Source organism: Saccostrea cucullata, unplaced genomic scaffold (assembly GCF_032062105.1).
Source record: "Saccostrea cucullata isolate Sc308-1 unplaced genomic scaffold, CSIRO_AGI_Scuc_v1 ctg12691, whole genome shotgun sequence".
Taxonomy (NCBI): domain Eukaryota; kingdom Metazoa; phylum Mollusca; class Bivalvia; order Ostreida; family Ostreidae; genus Saccostrea; species Saccostrea cuccullata.
Window position 1 is genome coordinate 1 of NW_026921229.1, and position 18,721 is coordinate 18,721.

Sequence of the window (18,721 nt, forward strand, 5' to 3'; positions counted from 1 at the left end):
GTTTTTTAATATTAATACCCCAATAAACCACGCCAGGAACCTGTAAATTTTGGTTGCCCACAAACATCAACCATAACAAATTAATCCCTTACTTCCTACCTAGAGCCCGTAATGTATTGTTTCTTTTTAGTGCTGCGGCTAACTCCACAGCTCCGTCATGACTGATCTGGTTATTTCGAAGATCCAGGGCTTGTAAATTATCGTTAGATCCCACGCCATCACAGAACATGGCAAAGGAGTTATCTAACAATCCAAAGGCATTCCACTCCAGGCATATACTGAAATCAGCCAGGTTATATTAAACTACTTTGAGTTCAGTAAAGCAAAGTGTATGTAGTATTGTTTGTTATGATATTACTAAATATGCATGTACAATATATCCACATACATGTACATATACATACATTTATATTTTTATGCATGTACAATACATCCACATACATATATTCATATTTTTTAATGTTTAAATTTGCCACAATGAACTGAAAGTGCATTAAACACCAACACTGACAAATCAAGAAAATCAAGAAATCTGAGTATTTTTCTACCTATAGTATAGATTAAACAGATAATTCTGGGAAGTCATTAAAACGAAATGTTTCCAGCATGTGTAAGAAATACCCTTCAGATGATCTATGGATATTTTTCAATTTAAATGATAAAAATAGATTTCTGAAACAGTAAAACTTCCTCATGCATATTATTTATCACAGACTGGCTTTCATTTAATGACCGGAGGGAGGATGGGGGGATTATTTTACAATTTTACATTAGAGTAATTCTAAGACAAAAAGCTCTCTTGACACATTAGAATTATTCAGTTTTTCCCAATATCATAAAGCAAATTTGTCCCCATCTGCTGGATCTATTAGGATAGTTAATTGTATTTACAATGTACCTTAGAATGGTGTGGTTGTGTCTCACATTTTTCCTATGGCCTCCACTCCACTGCCTCTGATGTTGTTACCCTGTATATAAATAATTTTCACATGTGTTCAAATTAAACATGTTTTAAAAATTTTACATCCAATGAGATAGAGAACAAGTGTTTAGCCAAATGAACCACAGCTTCATTTTGGAAAGCTTTAAGCATGAAATATTTCAAGTTCATAAAGGAATGCAAAGAAGTTCATAGAATGGCATGTTTATTTTTAAAAGGATATATCTGGAGCATATACCATATTTATGTGTAACTCTCCTTTCATCATTTAGATTCACACCTATTATATAATTCAAAAAACATACAGACTATGTATTTTCCACTGCACTCAACGATTACCTTCAAGTCAAGCATTTTGCAATAGGAATTAGTGGTAAGTCCATGGCTCAGACCTTTCACTGCTGCAAAAAGAAAAAAAAAGAAATCAAGAAAAAGGAATAAGGAACTGGTCTATTCAGATATTTTACTGGTAAATTCTTTACTTCAATTATATTTAAGTATGATTTGTGGACAATATTTATACAAACCATCTTCACTAAGCATACAGTCAGCAAATTTTATCTCCACAAAGGTTCGATCAGTTGCAATAACTTTTCCTAAAACATGACATGTTTTGGGGGATAGGCTGTTGGTTGATAAATTGAGCACTGTTTTGCCACGCTTGGGTGTAGATTCAAAACTGAAAGAAAGAATTTATAAATACAAAGAATTGCAACTAAAATGAGCTTGAGGGTAATTCATTATGGAATTTTCAGTTTTTATATTAAGTTTGACAACAGTTTTGTCTAGTCTTCATAATTCATTGCTTCCAAAAAAAGTGTCAAAATTGCTGGGGGTTTCAATTTTTGAATATCATTACCTTTTTAAATAACTGAGGACACATTCCTGTGGCTCTACATGGTTGTCTTTGCCCAGTCTTATGTAAGTGTACCGAAACTCCTCCATCACAGTGACTTTTTAATGTACATATAAGACCATTTAATACCTATCTGAAAAAGAAAGCAGTGTATAATTCAAATTGGGAATCATTTTGTTTCTTGGAATTTAGGATTTTCAGGAAGAAATACACCACTCCTATTATGTGAGAAACATGAAATGGTCCAATATTTCTATCACATCATGGCTAAGACTGCGAAATATAATCTTTGCTACCCAAGGGTTTCTGATACGCTACTCTCCTCATAAGCCCTTGGCATACGGTGTTGAAAAATCAGCGATAGTTTTTGTGAATGACGATATCTGCTTCTGGGACATATTTTGACTTTTTACTCTCAGGAATGAAAAACGCAAGAATTAAACAATGATCAAATGCCATTCTATGAATAGATATGGTGTCATCAAAATTTTTAAGATATGTGCAAAATAAGAACGAATTTAGAATCTATATTGAAGATGTAGATTTGCACATTAAATAACAATTGAAGAATCAATACCTTCTTGTTAATTACTCTTTTAAAACTTTCATGATTTTGAATAATATATATTTCTGTTGATGATACACTTTGTGCATACATGTACTTTTTCACACGTGAGATCATGTGATTAAAACAATTCCGTCTTTTCATGGCACTGTGTCTGTATTCCAAGGGATTAAGAGGAGAGTGGCGTATGAAAAACCCTTGGCTAGCAAAATGGTGAAATACTGCCAGGGCATCTATCTTCACTAACGGTCTAAAATTAGTACAATATGTCATGTCAATTTTACTTCTCCCCAACAGTCGGACAATATGGGCTCAAAAAATCTTATTTTTCTCCACATTCTCTCTCTCTTTACAATTTACATGCGATGTTGATATTTATTTCGTGGTTTAGAATTATCTATCGCTGTTTTTATTTTTTACTTAAGCAATATGTAGTATAAATTTTATCACTAAATATATATTGTATACGATCGTATAAATAACACAAAAATGTGTTGAGACATGTCCCAGTTTCAAATCTTGTGTCTGATTGTAGCAAGATAAGCTAAATTCAATGTTTTTCCTTTGAATTAAATAGGAAAACTGGTCAAAATTCCTCTTGTCTCAACCCATTACTTTCATAAAATTATGTACTACCTTAACTGACTTTTTAAAATCATAAACACGACAACAGAATGATTATTTCCTCCATTTTTAAACATTCGAGTTGCCGCGGGTCTTTTGTTGTTTTCATTTCAGAAGAGTTTCTTCTGTAGCCCAAGCCCGATGCATTATATGGCAAATAAAAACTTACTTGGTGCCATCCGTCTAAAACTAAAGGCTTTTTTATTTAGAATAAAATTAAATATTGGTAGTTTGTTTAAAAGAAGCAGACATTATCGACCAAAACTAACCTCCTTTTAAAGGATCGGGATCGTAATGCCCATTGAATACCTTTCTTAGGGGTGCCCCAAAGGTAAAAATTACACGGGGTAGATTGTGGCTCGAGTATCACTATGGCGAGTGGAACCGCCTTAGTGGCCAGAAGGCTCCGTGAGGCACAGGAATCACAATCTCTTGGTATGAAATTTGTTATGTGTAAAATTTAAAACAATTATGAAAACGAGATATTCTTTGACTACCTTGTTATGACGATGTATATTTTCATACAGCTGACATTGGGTGCGTTCACAGTTCTACCATTAGTACCAACTTTCAATATACCATTGGTACAATAATTTGACAATGGTACCAACTGTACCAATAAACCCTGAACGGGTATTGGCATACAAATGTAACAATTTTACCAATGTTACCAATGGGAGTCCAATGGAGACATTGGTAATACTGAATTACAGATTTCTTTGTCTTCTAAGTTATTAGCACATGCCAGAATCGCAAGAAAATCATAGCAGACTCATATCCGACAAACAAACCACATTAGGATCACACTTCTTTAGTTGCCATATCTATGAGTTTTATATAATCCATTTAATGGATCATGTCTAAATCATACTTCAAAATCATGAATATAAGTGTTTGATATGATTTTTATGTGATTTTGGCATGATTTGTTAAAAAGGATTAGAGGAAAAATCGTTTATATCATTGTAAATCCGGGATCCCAGTCTTTCTAGCTTGTTGCCATGTCGATAACTAGCTGTGACGTCATTTACCAACACTAACCACACTCTAGACTGTCTGCAGAAAAATATACCATTGGCAAAAAACATTGGTACCAGTGGCATGCCAATGGTAATTAATTTTACCAACGGCAACTTTTGTCTACCAACGGCAGAACTGTGAACGCACCCATTTTTATTCATCTAGTTTTTTATGTGTCAAAGATGTACAGAAGATCTATTTAATGTGTTTGTTTTTTTTTTTTAATTTCCAAGTATTAGGACACAGAAGTTTTATAAAAAATGCAGATTTCTTTCTCCTTTTTTGTGCCCCATAATCATGATAATTTGAATCTAAACAAGAGGCGGATCTTCACTTTCAACCCACGTGGATTGAACTCGATGCGAAATTCATGTAAAATACTTTTATAAATAGTTTAGATCTGACTTACACTAAATCTGTAAAATCAACACAATTTTTTTTAAGTAAATCGCCTGTAAAAGACGTGGTGTGAATGATATAAACCAACACAGCACCAGACGTTAATTTTTCTTTTAATAAAAAAAATATATATACATACCTAATTTTATTAGGACCCACCCCGAAAAAAAATCTTCCAATGTTTTTGTCCAATGGATTCCTGAGAGTGCGTATCTTACAGACACATCAAATAAGACTTATATTTAGCAGACATAAACAATCAGGGTATAACATGTTTGCACGGACCCCCCCCCCCCCCCAAAAAAAAAGAAATAGTTAAACAATCTCCCAGTTCTAGAGTTTGCAAACTTTTTCCTGATGGAAAGTGTTTTGTATAGCGCATGACAATGGTCACCATTTTCTTTTTTAAACATTGATAAAAAGAATATTTTTCATGTAGTTCCTGGACGACAAAATAAAAGTTATGATTTATCCTATGCAACGATTTGAAGACAAAATGTGTTTCAATTAATTTTCCAATCGTCAATCTACCGTCTCCGAAAATCCCATTGATCATACATGTCAGACACATTTTTTAAGCTACAAAGATAGGTTGCCTCCCTTTCCTCGTTAGAGCTGCATGTAACATTATGCTGGTTTATGTTTTTGACATGCTATGGTGTTCTTTAAAATTTTTTTCATATTATGCATTGAAATTTGGCAAGGGCTCCTACCAGAGACGGATCTGAAGGGGCGGGACACATTTAAAAACAAACAATTAAAAATGTGTTATTGTTTGAATTCTATAACAAATGCTCATGGACAATTTTTTTGAGTTTCCCTTAAGGGGGATGTACGGCCACCTTTAGTGCAGTGTAAACAAAATGTAAACATTTCATCAAATGGCTAAAATTCATTATATTTTGATCACATTTTAAGTCTTTATGATAAAGATACAGTAAATATGCATAATTGAATGCATGTTTTGCATATAAAATCTATACTTTTGCAGAAAAATGCTTTTGATGTGCTCCTTAGAACTGCGCAGCTACAGAATTCAGCAGAGCCTTAAAAAATCCAAAAAAATATGCGAACTGTGCATTAATGTTCTCTCTACAATCATTTGTTGAGAAAATGTCTAAATTTTGCATTTTTAAATGATAATTTCAGGCTCAAAACAAGGTACCATTGTCTTCAAAATGAATGTAAAGAACCATGAAAGTAGTTCATGGATAGCAGCACGTGGTCTATTTTTAGCAAAGAATTTTGTTTTCCAGACCTCTTCTTAATATGGAGCGACATAACAATCTTTAAATGTAGAAGAGAATTACAGTTGCAAAATATTTCAAATAATATGAAAAATTTAAAAGAGGAAATGTGTTATAATGTAGCTTAAAGTAATTTATTTAGTATTATTATCGAACAGTTGTTAAATAGTGTACGTATTGATATAAAAAGAATCTTAAACTCTTTGATTCCAGGTAAGGAAAAAGGAGTACCATCAAAGTTAAAAGTTAAGAATTTGTAAGTCTGCCACAGATAACGTATATTATCTATCAAAATTTTAATTATCACTTATGAAACACTAAGAAAATTAGACACATAAAATCGATATGAATGAACTTGTTTTAGTACCTAATAGTACGAGGGGTGATCAAAAAGTTCGCGAACTATCTCTATATCTACAAAACCACAGTTCAGATTAAAAACAAATTTGGAACACACAGAGCCATACACAAGTTCTATTAATAGCTTATGCTGAAAAAGTTTTGTTCCTTGTTTATGACGTCACAATGTGAAAATGACGTCACTATGCAGGTCAATTGTGACGAAAAATGGTTGTCTCAGTACTGGAACTCGTCCAACAAACGACTGTAATATTTATGGTATATCTTAAATATTTTTCTATTTGCCCATATTGTCAAAATTACACTTTTAAAGAAAAAAAATAATAACACACATATGTAATTCAATATTTTAGACCAATATTTAAAATGACGTTTGACGGTCTTCCAAACTCAGGCTATGGAAAAATTATTTGGTCCGTATTTATAGGTGAAAAAAATTTTCCTGATAATTTAAACACATGGTCGACGGAAGAAAAAAAAATCGTGTAATCAATGGGATATAAAAAATAAATTGAGTTGGGCAATTTCTAGGCAGTAGGGCGGGAGAGAGGGCAACCAAATTTTTATTTATAACAAGTGGTTTCATAAGGCTAGTACATGTTCCACCACATACATAGTAATGCAAAATATTTTAAGCTTGGGCACTATTTTGAACAAAGGATTTTCCGGGGGAAGGAGGGGGGAGAGCTTGCACCCACTCTTTTTTGCAAAGATAGACAAAGCATATGCAATGGACCTTTCTTTGCAAACATTGTGCTCGCTTTTAAATTTCAAAGAAACAACTTAATATATTTTATCAAACTTGGTATGTTCAATGAGTGAGAGCTTAATATTACAACGTTGTCAACATATAATGAGACATAATGTGTTTTATGTCCAAACATTACTCCATACAGTGTTTGAGTCATTGTAAACAAGCTAGCTATTTATGTGAGGTGCCTGAAGGAAAACCTATAACTGCCTATATATTCTTTACCATTTTCAAATTAAATGCTAAGCATCCTCCTTGCAGTGCCCCATTTGAAAATAACTTCTATCGCCACAGAAAAGAGACCCGCCGTAAACACATATGTTTAGGACAATTTTTTATTTTTTCTTGAGTTTTACAGAAACCTACAAATTATCAAGACTTGTTCCATGAAAAATTAATTATAATCATGGTAATAAACGCATCAATTTACAGCAGATATATGCACTTGCCAACCACGTGCTAATGTGGAATGATATTCACGAGGAAACTCGAGCTACAAACAGAACAGTTTTTCCCGATTTGCTGGAGTGGGGTTAAAATCGCTTTTTGTCATTAATCAGACGATGTGATGCAACAAATAAAAGTAGTAAGTTATATAATCTAATGATTATTACTTAGTAATTTCTTGTCTTGGTGTTATTATGGTCGCATTCATTCTAAAACCAATGTTATTCGAACTCTGTGAGACAGAGGAATGGTGGACTACATAAATACATGGCCTCAGGAAGACCCCCATATGAAAAATCAAATTTTCAAGAATTAAGGATAATTACAAGAAAAAAGCGAAACAAATGGTTGTAACCATACTATCAATGAATCGAACCGACATCATTTTCGATACATTTGTCATCTCGTGAATGCTGTAGCTGCGCAGTTCTAACGTGATTAATTTCCTCCTAATTAAAACAAAATAAACTTAATTGTTTACTGATTTTGGTCTCTAACAGTAGGTAATGAGTGCATTAGCATTTTGACTAACTTTGGGCTAATATAGAAGAGTATTAAGTGCATTCTTGGCATTTCTTATTTTACACCAGACTTGATCCAATATGGCTTGTACATCCCCCTTAAAATCTCTGCATTAAAATACCTTTTAGGTAAGAAAGAACAAGTCCCACCCCACCTACTCTAGAGATTTTGAATCCACCCCTGCCAACAACACGATGCCATTGGCATTCACCAATGTTTATGAACGAGTTAATTATTCTATGCATGTTTTTTTCCTGTAGATTTATCTGGATGTGACTTGACTAAAATCCCAGATGCTGTGTACATGATGCTAAAGTCGGTAACCGTCAACAAATGCACTATGGCCAGCAACATGCTCACAAAGATCCCTCCAAAATTCCCAACAAATTTCACAAGTTTAACAGGTTTTGTATTATACATCTTCAGTTCTACACATTCTTAAATGTACTCAATTTTTTTCATAGGCCCTCCCTTTTTTTTTTTTTAAAGATAGACATAATATAATATATATTACCCTAAAAATTTTTTTTAAAAAATCACAGGGAACTGAAAATAAAAGTATGAACATGGTTATATATTGTATTTGTTGCAATGGCTTCTTATTGATTTGTTTTTATCCTGAATTTTTTTAGAGCTGGATCTAAGTAAAAACAGATTGAGCCACTTCCCGCCAGATATGCACATTATGCAAAACATCCGGGTCTTGAACCTTTCCAGCAATGACCTGGCAGACGTTCCTCATTTTGTGTACTCACTGTCCAATCTTCAAGAGCTCTTTCTACATGACAACTGCATAATGTGTACGTGTAGTGCCATTTTATGTATAGATGTCCATGCTTTATTTTTTTTCCGCAACCGACACCTTCTAATAATTCGTCTTTTCTTTTTTTTTTTAGCTATTGATGTGAGTCGGTTAGAAGACATAGAGGGTTTGAGAAACGTTAACTTACAAAATAATCCTATTTCTGACGACCTGAAATCACAGCTACAGTCCTGTGCTTTTACAGTGTTGCTTGGCAACAATTCCACGTCCTAGCAACACTTACCTATCGCTTCTTTAACTTGAGTACAAGATTGAGAAATTACATGTTTGTTGAATGTTGTGAAAATGAGGATTGGATCTTGAACTTTTGTTAAAATAATATACATAAAATATGTTCCGTTTTCATTTAAATGTGCATTTATACACATATATTTTTCTGTATGTCATATTTATAAATTATTCCCTAAACTGTTTATCATTTGAGAAGTATTAACTAATTATGTACTGTATATTTCATGTTTTTTAGATGGATTGTTTATATTAATTATTGTTGGCTTATTATTGTGCAATAATCTTTAACAAAATTTAGAATAAAGTTTAATTTTCTAATTTACCCTGACATGATATGCTTCTTATTTTATCTTTCCAACTCCTTGAAGTAAACATGCACACACCCATCCACCCTCCGAACCACCCACACACACATACACACCCTCCCTCAACACCCACCCCGACACACACCCTCCTTCATATAATGAAATAAAAACCAAAGTATTTTATATAACTTTTTTTCAGTTATTGAAAAAAAACTACACAATTGCGACGAATTCTCCCATGCTAATCAATACGTAGCACCGCGACCCACGAAGAGTAACAGGAAGATAACGAACAGCAATCAAGCGTCAAAAACATCAGAGGTGGGATCAGGTACCATGAAGGAGTAAGCATCCCCTATATATTAATAGGTCACGTCTGTCATGATCTTGCAAAGGAAAAAAAATTAGACATTATCTGTGAAAATAATGGCCTTACATGTGTAATGAAAAGTGTCGCTCAGCATAAGACTTAGTGATATAGATTGTACTTGCTGACAAGGTCATTGCATCGACCACAGAATTTGGTAAATGTAGACTTTAAACAAGACTGTCGATATTCTTGTTTCATTAACTTATTAAATCAAAAGCTTTCTTTATTTTAGAAATTTATCGTTCGTTATGCATTTTTCTAGTATAAGTGAACAAGATGTGTTACATTGTGTATATTATTCGCTTGATATGACAATAAATTTTATTTTCAATGACTCAGCGAATACTTACCGAGGTCCTTGTTTTCAATCGATTAAAAAAATGTGATTTTTTTGTAGACGAAGGCTTCCTAGATGATTGGTAATGGATAACAGAATATCTAACATTGCAAATGTTTTATTTCAATGGAGCATGTTTGATAACAATAGGTAATACATGTACTTCTGAAATGTCTACAATTGGATTTAGTTTGTACTCTTGTACTCCGTGCATGTGGTAATATGAATGAGATTTTATCAACTTTGATTTGGAAGCACACCATGTACTTAGATTTACGCCAAATATGGGGGCTGTTTCCTAACAGAGTTAAAAACTTAATGAAATTAATCAGTCATAGCCGACAGGTTCATGTATACATTGACAAAAAAATTACAAAGAAAGCAAACAAAATAGGTTAACATAATCCGTTGAACTTAATACGTACGGACGAAACTCGAGACTGCATATTAGAATCTATCAAGATTGAATGGTTGCTTTGCACGATTTGATTGACATTTTATAAAATTGGAGTAGGAATTAAGTACTCCAATGAATAGTAGGAATTAAACAAGTTAATTTGGTACAGAATGGAAATGGCAACTGTGTACTTTATAATTGTCTGGAAATGTTTTCAAGGAAACTTTTTTTGCAATTCATGACTTTATGATAAAAAAGTTCAGATTCATTCTCATAGATTTAAACATATTTTAGAGAGCATGAATTTTTTTGCCACAAGAAGCTAACAAATTAATATTATGTACAGTTCAAATAATAATGCACCGATGATATCTCATTCAACAGATACATCCAAAAATAGCTCTTCAGAGCTAATGGTTTTTTTTTTTGTTTTTTTTTTTTTGATTTACCCTACCTTAAATAAATATTGTCTTTACCTTTACATATTTACATAATTTCCTCAACATTTTCTTTCTTTACTCAGGTGTATTAATGCATTTAAAGTACATGTGTTTTAAATTTAACAAAAGTACATGTACAACAGTACAATCAAACTTTATTCTCATAAATTCACGCACAGAATTTGCATAAATGTACTGAAACAAACTTACAAAATTTATTCGCTTTAAAAAATGCAATGCATGACCTAATATAAACCTAAGAAGAATATTTATAACTTATTTCTTTCTTCAGCATGATGTCACTACATACAATCCTATCTTATATGAACTTTTTTAACTAGTTCACTGAAGGTATGATTATAAACCCCCAAAATAAACCAAGACAACTGGAACAGACCAGACGCTAATTTAAAATGCGTCTTTCGGTATGTTTTAGGTCATCCATTACCCTATATCTTAGGCGGAATGGTGCGCATATCTTGATAACATATACAATGAAGCGCATTGAAGTGGTACAATGAAGCGCATTGAAGTGGTAAAATTTTCCGTTTGGATGAAACGTTCTGAGTCATATTTTGAACGTCAATTACAACATAATGACACGCCCATTTCTTTAGAAACGAGAAAGAAATATTCGTCGTAATGTTTTAGGACACCCATTCTTCGCGACAAGCAATATGAGTTACACTGAAATGGAGCTTTAAAAAAAATAAGAAGAGAGAGTTAGAGACTCTCCGCTTCTGTAAAACACAAATTGCAATGAATATGTACATATTTTTGAACTTATCATGTCTATTGAAGTTACCACAACACATGTTTCGGTCGAACACGTGTTTACTTGGTATTTATTTAGACCGTCAATTTCATTGGCTATTATATTTATGGAAAACCTGTTCTACAGGTATTCTAATAAACAAATCGACCGTTTTATCCATTTCTAAAGAAATGGGCGTGTCATAAGATGACAATAAACGTTCTAAAGATAGCTCAAAACGTTCCATTTGAACGGAAAATTTTACCACTTCAATGCGCTTCATTGTAAAATTTTCAATTTGGATGAAACGTTCTGAGTCATGTTTTAAACGTCAATTATAACATAACGACACGCCCATTTCTTTAGAAAAGAGAAAGAAATATTCGTCGTTATGTTTTAGGACACCCCACTTTCCGCGACAAGCAACATGAGTTACACTGAAATGAAGATTTTTAAATAAGAAAGAGCTATATATAGAGTCCCCGCTTCTGTAAAACACACATTGAAACGAATCTGTGCATAATTATGATTTTATCATGCTTATTGGAGTTAGCATAACATGTATCAGTCGAACACGTGCTTACTCGGTGTTTATGTAGACCGTCAATTTGATTCGCTACTATATTTATGGAATACCTGTTCTACAGGTATTCATTTGACCGATTTTTCCTTTCTAAAGAAATGGGCGTGTCTAAAGATAGCTCAAAAAGTTCCATCCAAACGGAAAATTTTACCACTTCAATGCGCTTCATTGTAACTTTTTGACAAAGCAACACAAAGTATGTGAGGTTTTATGTATCTTGTTTTAATGTATGTATATGCACAGAGCCATTGGCTAAATTTACAGAATAAAAATTGTCAAGATTTTAACAATAACTACTCAGAAACGCTTTTTAAAAACATTTCTTGACAATTATCTGGTATGTATCATAGATATTTAAACAACACGTATATTTTCAGAGAATTTTACCAAAAATTTAAGATATATGAACAATTACGTATACAAAAACAAAAACAACTCCAACATATATGTGAATAAAGAATTTCTTTTAGTTTGGGGCAACTGATGGCTGATATAATCGTACTTTTACAACATTTTTACAGCGTTAACATATAGAGTGTACCATGCGGTACTCGATGACTGAAAACGGTATACATTGTAGTGTTTCAATCCAATATAATGCACAATGACAAGGCATTTGCATGCCTTCAGGTCAACAATATATTAAGGTGGCTGTAGAACAGGGGAATAGCCAGAGCATTGTAGAAATGATATTCGCCAGTCATTTACAGATCATCCTCATCGGATGCGTTCTTATCCCCTTTCTTATCGTCAGAATTTTTGTCTGAACCGCAAGTTGTCAATAATTTTTCGATGACACTTGATGAAGCAGTATCGTCCAGGAAAGAGGCATCGTCGTTTTCTTTCAATGAAACATTGTGCAAGTCGCTTTCAGAGTGTTTCGTTTGCGCATTATCATCGTTTGATTTTCTCCAGTTTTCTTCATCCTCATCTTTTGTTTCGTCATCACTATCATTGATTTGCCACTTGTCGGAACTTTCCTCTTTGTTGTCTTTTGCCCTCTCTGATTGGCAGATACCAGTGTGCATTACCTTCTCATTTTCTATTGAAAATGCACCGAAACACTCTCTTTTCTCAGACACCTCACTTTCTTTTTCTTGTTGCGTTTTACCTTCGTTGACTCCTTTTTCTTCCTTAGCTTCGTCATTTTTTCCACTACAGTCTTTCTCAAGGTCCAAACCTTGACTTGGTGAACTTCTATCGAGAACAAAATCTCTGGCAGAAAAATCGTACTGTTGACTTCTTTTGCAGTATCGTTCAACAGCAGCTCTGTATGCTTGGTCCTCATCAAGGTCCATCAAGGATCTAAACACCACAACACTTGAGCATGCGCTGTCCTGGTCATTGCTCACAAGAAAAACCTCTTTTAGATGTTTCGATGGATTGGTGCCGTGGGTAAACAGCAATATGGCATCATGGAATGACTGTACGCAAACATCCAAAGGAGCAGCAAAATAACCTTTAAAAAAGAAAAAGGTACAGGTGAACATGTATTAGTATATTATTTTATGATTGAAAAGATAGCAAAGAACATGATATAATTACAGTGCTTCTGTACAAAACAAGTGTCTTACCAGCACCGATAATCGGCATTGACAAACTGCTGAGCCAGATTTTATCAGCATACTGAAAGCAGTTAAGGTAGGTACAGGTCAACAGATGACAAGACTGTTCTGGACTGTCTTCTCTCCAAGAGGGAACAGCAGCGTGTAGAATGTAAGTGACCTTGGGGTCAAGGTTACCACCAGCACATGTATGTATAACGTCACCAAATAGCAGGTTACCATTTTTAGCAACGTAATCGGCACATTCTTGTTTCATTTTCCTGTCAGCATTCCTAGCTATCACAGCAGATATTCCATAAAGTGTTGATAAATCTGTACTGGCTGGACTGACAATTGCGTCCGACTTTTGTGTGAGAATATCACCCATAATTAGCTTCACGATGACTCCACCTATGGGTGTTTCGTGCTCCAAGGCCAGCTCAGGAAAGTCGGACTGACAGAGAGACATGCCCATCTGAAAGTTTCTGTTCGGTGGTGGGAAGGCGGTGTGAAGATTTCGAGAGGGTGGTGGCGGAATCGGTGGTGGTGGTGGTCTGTACCTCCTTTCTTCGCCTCTAACCGAGAATTCCTCTGGAACTCGTCGTCTGCCTTTGATGTCGTCATCGCTGTCCGAGTCACTATCGTAGTTTTTGAAGACTTGGGGTGTTTTCTTATTTACTGATGGTGCAAATAACGACTGACTAGGAGTAGGTCTGCTTTGTAAAAGAGACGATGCATTGAACGGAATTCCGTGCTTCTCATTATCTGTTAAGTTCTGGAGTTTTGCTTTGGGTTTCGTCTTGTCTGCAATTTTATCAGTAATATCAGGCTTGCGCGACTCAGACGTTGATTTTGATGCAGATCTTGGGTCGCTTGAGGAAACCCTGCAGTCTGACATCCTTAAAGGCGAATCCATTTTCCCTAAAACCTGTGAGTTAAACTTGACATTTGATGTCTGGGGGTACATTTCTGAACTTGATATATTGCTGCGAAAAGTTTCTCTGTCATGGTCATTGGATTTCTTTGTCTTCTTGGAAACTGTTGAAAGGTCTCTTGGTGTTGGACTGTGACGGCGATCCATGTCTGTTCTATTCTGCTTACTTTCGTAAGTCATACGAGGGGAATACGATATGTCATCCTCCGAAGATTCCGACTCTTCGCTATTCACCATTGGCGAAGATCTTCTGCCCTCGGTCTTACTTTTCCCCTCAGTTGCTCCGTTCGTTGATCCATTTGTCATTTTTTTCTTGTTTTCCTGATCTTTTTGCCATGCGTCCATGATGAAATTTTTCGTCCATTCGATTTGGAAAGGATTCCCTACAATTCTGTACGTCATAAATTTTGGGTCGAACACCACTTCAACATCACTGTCTTTCTCAAGGCTTTTCATCAGCGGGGGGTTCTCATCCAGCAGCTGTGTAATGGCTTGTTCCAGGAAGACAGAGACGTTTGCGAAAAGCTTTCAAAAAATTATATAAAATTTGATTAGTTTGTAAAATTTTTACAAAATGGCTACCACACTATTCGAAATGTAGATGTAATTGAAAAGATACCTGTATTGGAAGTTTACTCAATACCAATTTATTGCCACCTATGGAGTGATTCTTGTCAAAAGCATGTTGGTATCCTGTTGGAGATAAGACAGTATAAGTGAACAGATGTGAACAAAATACTAAAGTATATCAGTCAGATTGAAAAAAAAGTTAATCCTTAAAAAAAAAAGCATAACTCCATTGAAAAAAAAAATTGAGATAGATTTTGCGTTGATTCATGGCATACCATCATTTGTAAAAACAACAACAGCATCATTGTTCTGGAGAGGGTAGTAAATGTCCTCAATTTCTGTTCCTCCATTTTCGGATTTTTCAAAATAGTCGTAGATGTCTCTAGGATTGGTCCCTGAAGGGACTCCGTGAACTCGGAAACCTTTTATGTCCATCTGAGTTCTGAAATGGCATAAACACAATTTGGATTTTATGCCAAAATATAGAATTTACACAAACGATGTTGCAGTGCAATATCCTGAAGACATATGTTTTGAACCATGCATGTATCAAGGTCACATTTCATGTACTAGTATATCCTTCTAGTATAAGAATCGTGAACATGCGTTTACCCAGTTGCAAACGTTTGGGAAATATGACCATATTTCTTTAGTTTGTTGTTTAACGTCCCTCTCGAGAATTTTTCACTTATACAGAGACGCCACCACTTGCCGATGGAGGGCTACAAATTTTGAACTATACTTGGCACTCATGGCCATTGAGCAGTAAGGGATCTTTTTCGTGTCAGCATTTACTGCGACACGGGACCTCGCGGTTTATACTGCCTCATTCAAAGGAACGGTCTCCACGTCCCACAGTGGGATTCGAACTGTGACGTAAGGATCAACTCCTTACCCCGAGCAGATGCTCTTACCACTGTGCCACTCGGGCTACCCATAATTTTTTTTTTTTTTTATTTTCAATATCGTAGGATATTAATAGCAAAATTTCTCCATTCGAACGTTATGGAAAAAATATGGCCATTTGCATACCCTTTAAAGGCAGAGATTTTTTTTACCGGGTGGTAAATTCCGGGCAAACTAACAATTTAACTTTATGACAAACCTGATGACTCCAACACGACATAAAAGCCATCACAGATTATGGCACATTTGTTTCTATATGCTTTTCTATGGAACGCCATAGCTGCCTTGTGTGGTTATTTTATATGAAGATGGTGCTCTATTATATTATGATATGCTTATTTTATATGAAGATGTATTATATTACGCTGTGCTTACTAGTATTTTATATGAAGATGGTGCTCTATTATATTATGCTGTGGTTATTTCATATGAAGATGGTGCTCTATTATACATGTATTATACTGTGGTTATTTCATATGAAGATGGTGCTCTATTATATTATGCTGTGTTTATTTCATATGAAGATGGTGCTCTATTATATTATGCTGTGGTTATTTTATCTGAAGATGCTGCTCTATTATATTATGCTGTGATTATTTTATATGGAGGTGGTCCTATTTAATACGCCATTGCTAGTTCCCTTTTTTTTTCCATAGGCCCTTTGTTTCAGTCAGTATGGTGTATTTTGTGTATTATGTTTTTTTTCCCAAGCTGTGTCTGAATAAACTCGATAAAATACCGCAATAAAAATTAGTATGTTTTAAAAATGCCATATTACTGTCTATATAAAAAAGAAATGAAGTTACGACAGTTGCAATCTTCGATATTACGAGGTGCCCGGCTCGGTTCACTCTTGATTTTAATCAATATCTATACACTTTTCCTACCAGTTTCGGGCAGAGTTTCGGGTAAAATCTACATTTAAAAGTGACTAAATAACGCCCTTCAATCGTCTACAAATTTGAACTTGTCGTATGAAATATGCACTTAATTAAGCAATGGACGATTTATAATAGAATGTAGAGGTGTCCCAGAAAGACAGACAACAAATCCCTCTAGATTTTCCAAAAAAGTTCCGTCGTACCTACACTCTTAGTATTTACAGTAAAACGACATTTTTAAAACGTGCTAATCTTAGCGATCGTTTTTATTTTTATGTTTTCGAGTGCATTTAGACACACTTAGGAAAAACCATTAATACATAAAATACACCAACCTGAAACCAAGTGCCTAAGGAAAAAAAAGAGAGAAAAACTAGCAATGGTGTATTAAATGATTTTAGTTACAGCAATTACTAGAACTAGTATGTGTTTTACTTTCAACTTTTCGAGATAATAGCTGATAAACTCCGAGTCGGTATTAAATTTAATCTTAAAATATATGAGGAATACCTTAAAATTGAATATTTTTTTAAAAAATCACCTTCACATAAAAAAAACCACCTTCACATGAAATAACCACAGCATAATTAAAGCACCACCTCCATATTAAAAAACCACAGCATAATATAATAAAGCACCACCTTCATATAGAATAACCACAACATATAATAAAGCACCATCTTCATATAAAATTACCAGAGCACCATCTTCATATAAAATAAGCACAGCATAATATAAAAGAGCACCATCTTCATATAAAATAAGCACAGCATAATATAATGGAGCACCATCTTCATATAAAATACCTACAGCATAATATAATGTATAATACAACACCATCTTCATATAAAATAAGCACAGCATAATATAATAGAGCACCATCTTCATATAAAATAACCACAGCATAATATAATAGAGCACCATCTTCATATAAAATAAGCACAGCATATGATATAATAGAGTACCATCTTCATACAAAATAACCACAGCATAATATGAAATAGCCACATAACATGCATAAGGCAGCTATGGCGTTCCATACTTTTCTATAGAAAGATATTGTGGACAAACTAACGGTTTGACTTCATGACAAATATGTCGACTTGTGCCTTTCTAGCGACAACTTCCCCTTTTTATCTAGTAATACGCAACCATCATTTGCAAATGGAGTTTAATGATTCGATATGTATCCGAAAGAGCAAGTTAAAACTATGTTAACATTTTTTAAAAACAAGACAGACTATTGGCATATTAGCTGATGATGCGAAGTTATCAAGTAAGGCCAAAGTTTTTTTTTTCTCTTGGTTTACGATTCCGCCGACCCTATTTTTCCTTATTTACGAAAATAAAAATAATGTGTCTGGCTCGAAATTTTCTTGACCAAACTAAAATTTACAAAACATTTTAATCATTAACCCAAACTCTCACAAACATTCAATGAACTCGACAAATACAGATTGTCAAACCACTCCGTCGGAACTCCTCTAGATTTTACACTTCCAGGTATGAAAAAGTCCATCGTTACAAGTAGTCTCGTTCAACCAGACCCTCGGCTGTCTCCGTAAATCTCCGACCACCCAGAAGGGTCTGGTAAAGATACGTATTATCGTTTGTGACGCCAAAACGAGGCTTACCGAAATTCTGGTAAAGTTTTTGATTGGCTGAAAAGAACACACCTACACCACTGTACACGATTTAAATAAATACATGATAAATCAGCAGAAAAATAGCTTAAAGATGTAAAAGTTATATGTCTAAAAGTTAAAGATGTTAGATAGGAATTGTTTGCGGTAATGCTCACCAGTTATAGGTAAGTGTGTTTTATTATGTCTTGCAAATATTCTGTACGAAAGCAAAGTGAAAAGGGGAGCCTTTCCTGCGTAAAACACTTTCCCTTGATTAAAAATTTGAATTT

General features: G+C 34.3%; 3 protein-coding genes across 5 annotated transcripts; 1 reads left to right on the forward strand and 2 right to left on the reverse strand.

Annotated features, from left to right (window-relative positions):
- Nucleotides 1-105: 105 nt before the first annotated feature.
- Nucleotides 106-3,225, reverse strand: LOC134259525 (leucine-rich repeat-containing protein 45-like). 2 transcript variants are annotated; one of them, XM_062742112.1, is made up of 6 exons: nt 2,998-3,225; nt 1,800-1,925; nt 1,468-1,619; nt 1,280-1,341; nt 899-968; nt 106-278 (listed from the first exon to the last, which is right to left on the reverse strand). In XM_062742112.1, the coding sequence occupies exons 2-5, from the start codon at nt 1,883-1,885 to the stop codon at nt 921-923; spliced, it is 348 nt and encodes a 115-aa protein (XP_062598096.1). In that variant the 5' UTR covers nt 1,886-1,925; nt 2,998-3,225; the 3' UTR covers nt 106-278; nt 899-920. The 2 variants fall into 2 exon arrangements, with proteins under 2 accessions (XP_062598096.1, XP_062598097.1); XM_062742113.1 differs by having other exon boundaries at nt 1,800-1,929.
- A 56-nt stretch (nt 3,226-3,281) lies between these two features.
- Nucleotides 3,282-13,819, forward strand: LOC134259524 (leucine-rich repeat-containing protein 18-like). Of its 2 annotated transcripts, XM_062742111.1 has the most exons (5): nt 3,282-3,420; nt 7,992-8,135; nt 8,364-8,531; nt 8,628-8,772; nt 13,808-13,819. In XM_062742111.1, exons 1-4 carry the CDS (start codon nt 3,357-3,359, stop codon nt 8,765-8,767), a joined length of 516 nt encoding a protein of 171 aa, XP_062598095.1. In that variant the 5' UTR covers nt 3,282-3,356; the 3' UTR covers nt 8,768-8,772; nt 13,808-13,819. The 2 variants fall into 2 exon arrangements, with proteins under 2 accessions (XP_062598095.1, XP_062598094.1); XM_062742110.1 differs by lacking the exon at nt 13,808-13,819 and having other exon boundaries at nt 8,628-9,038.
- LOC134259522 (uncharacterized) lies at nt 12,360-15,454 on the reverse strand. Its single transcript, XM_062742109.1, has 4 exons — nt 15,295-15,454; nt 15,069-15,142; nt 13,546-14,974; nt 12,360-13,430 (listed from the first exon to the last, which is right to left on the reverse strand). The coding sequence occupies exons 1-4, from the start codon at nt 15,452-15,454 to the stop codon at nt 12,676-12,678; spliced, it is 2,418 nt and encodes an 805-aa protein (XP_062598093.1). The 3' UTR covers nt 12,360-12,675.
- Nucleotides 15,455-18,721: the final 3,267 nt, after the last annotated feature.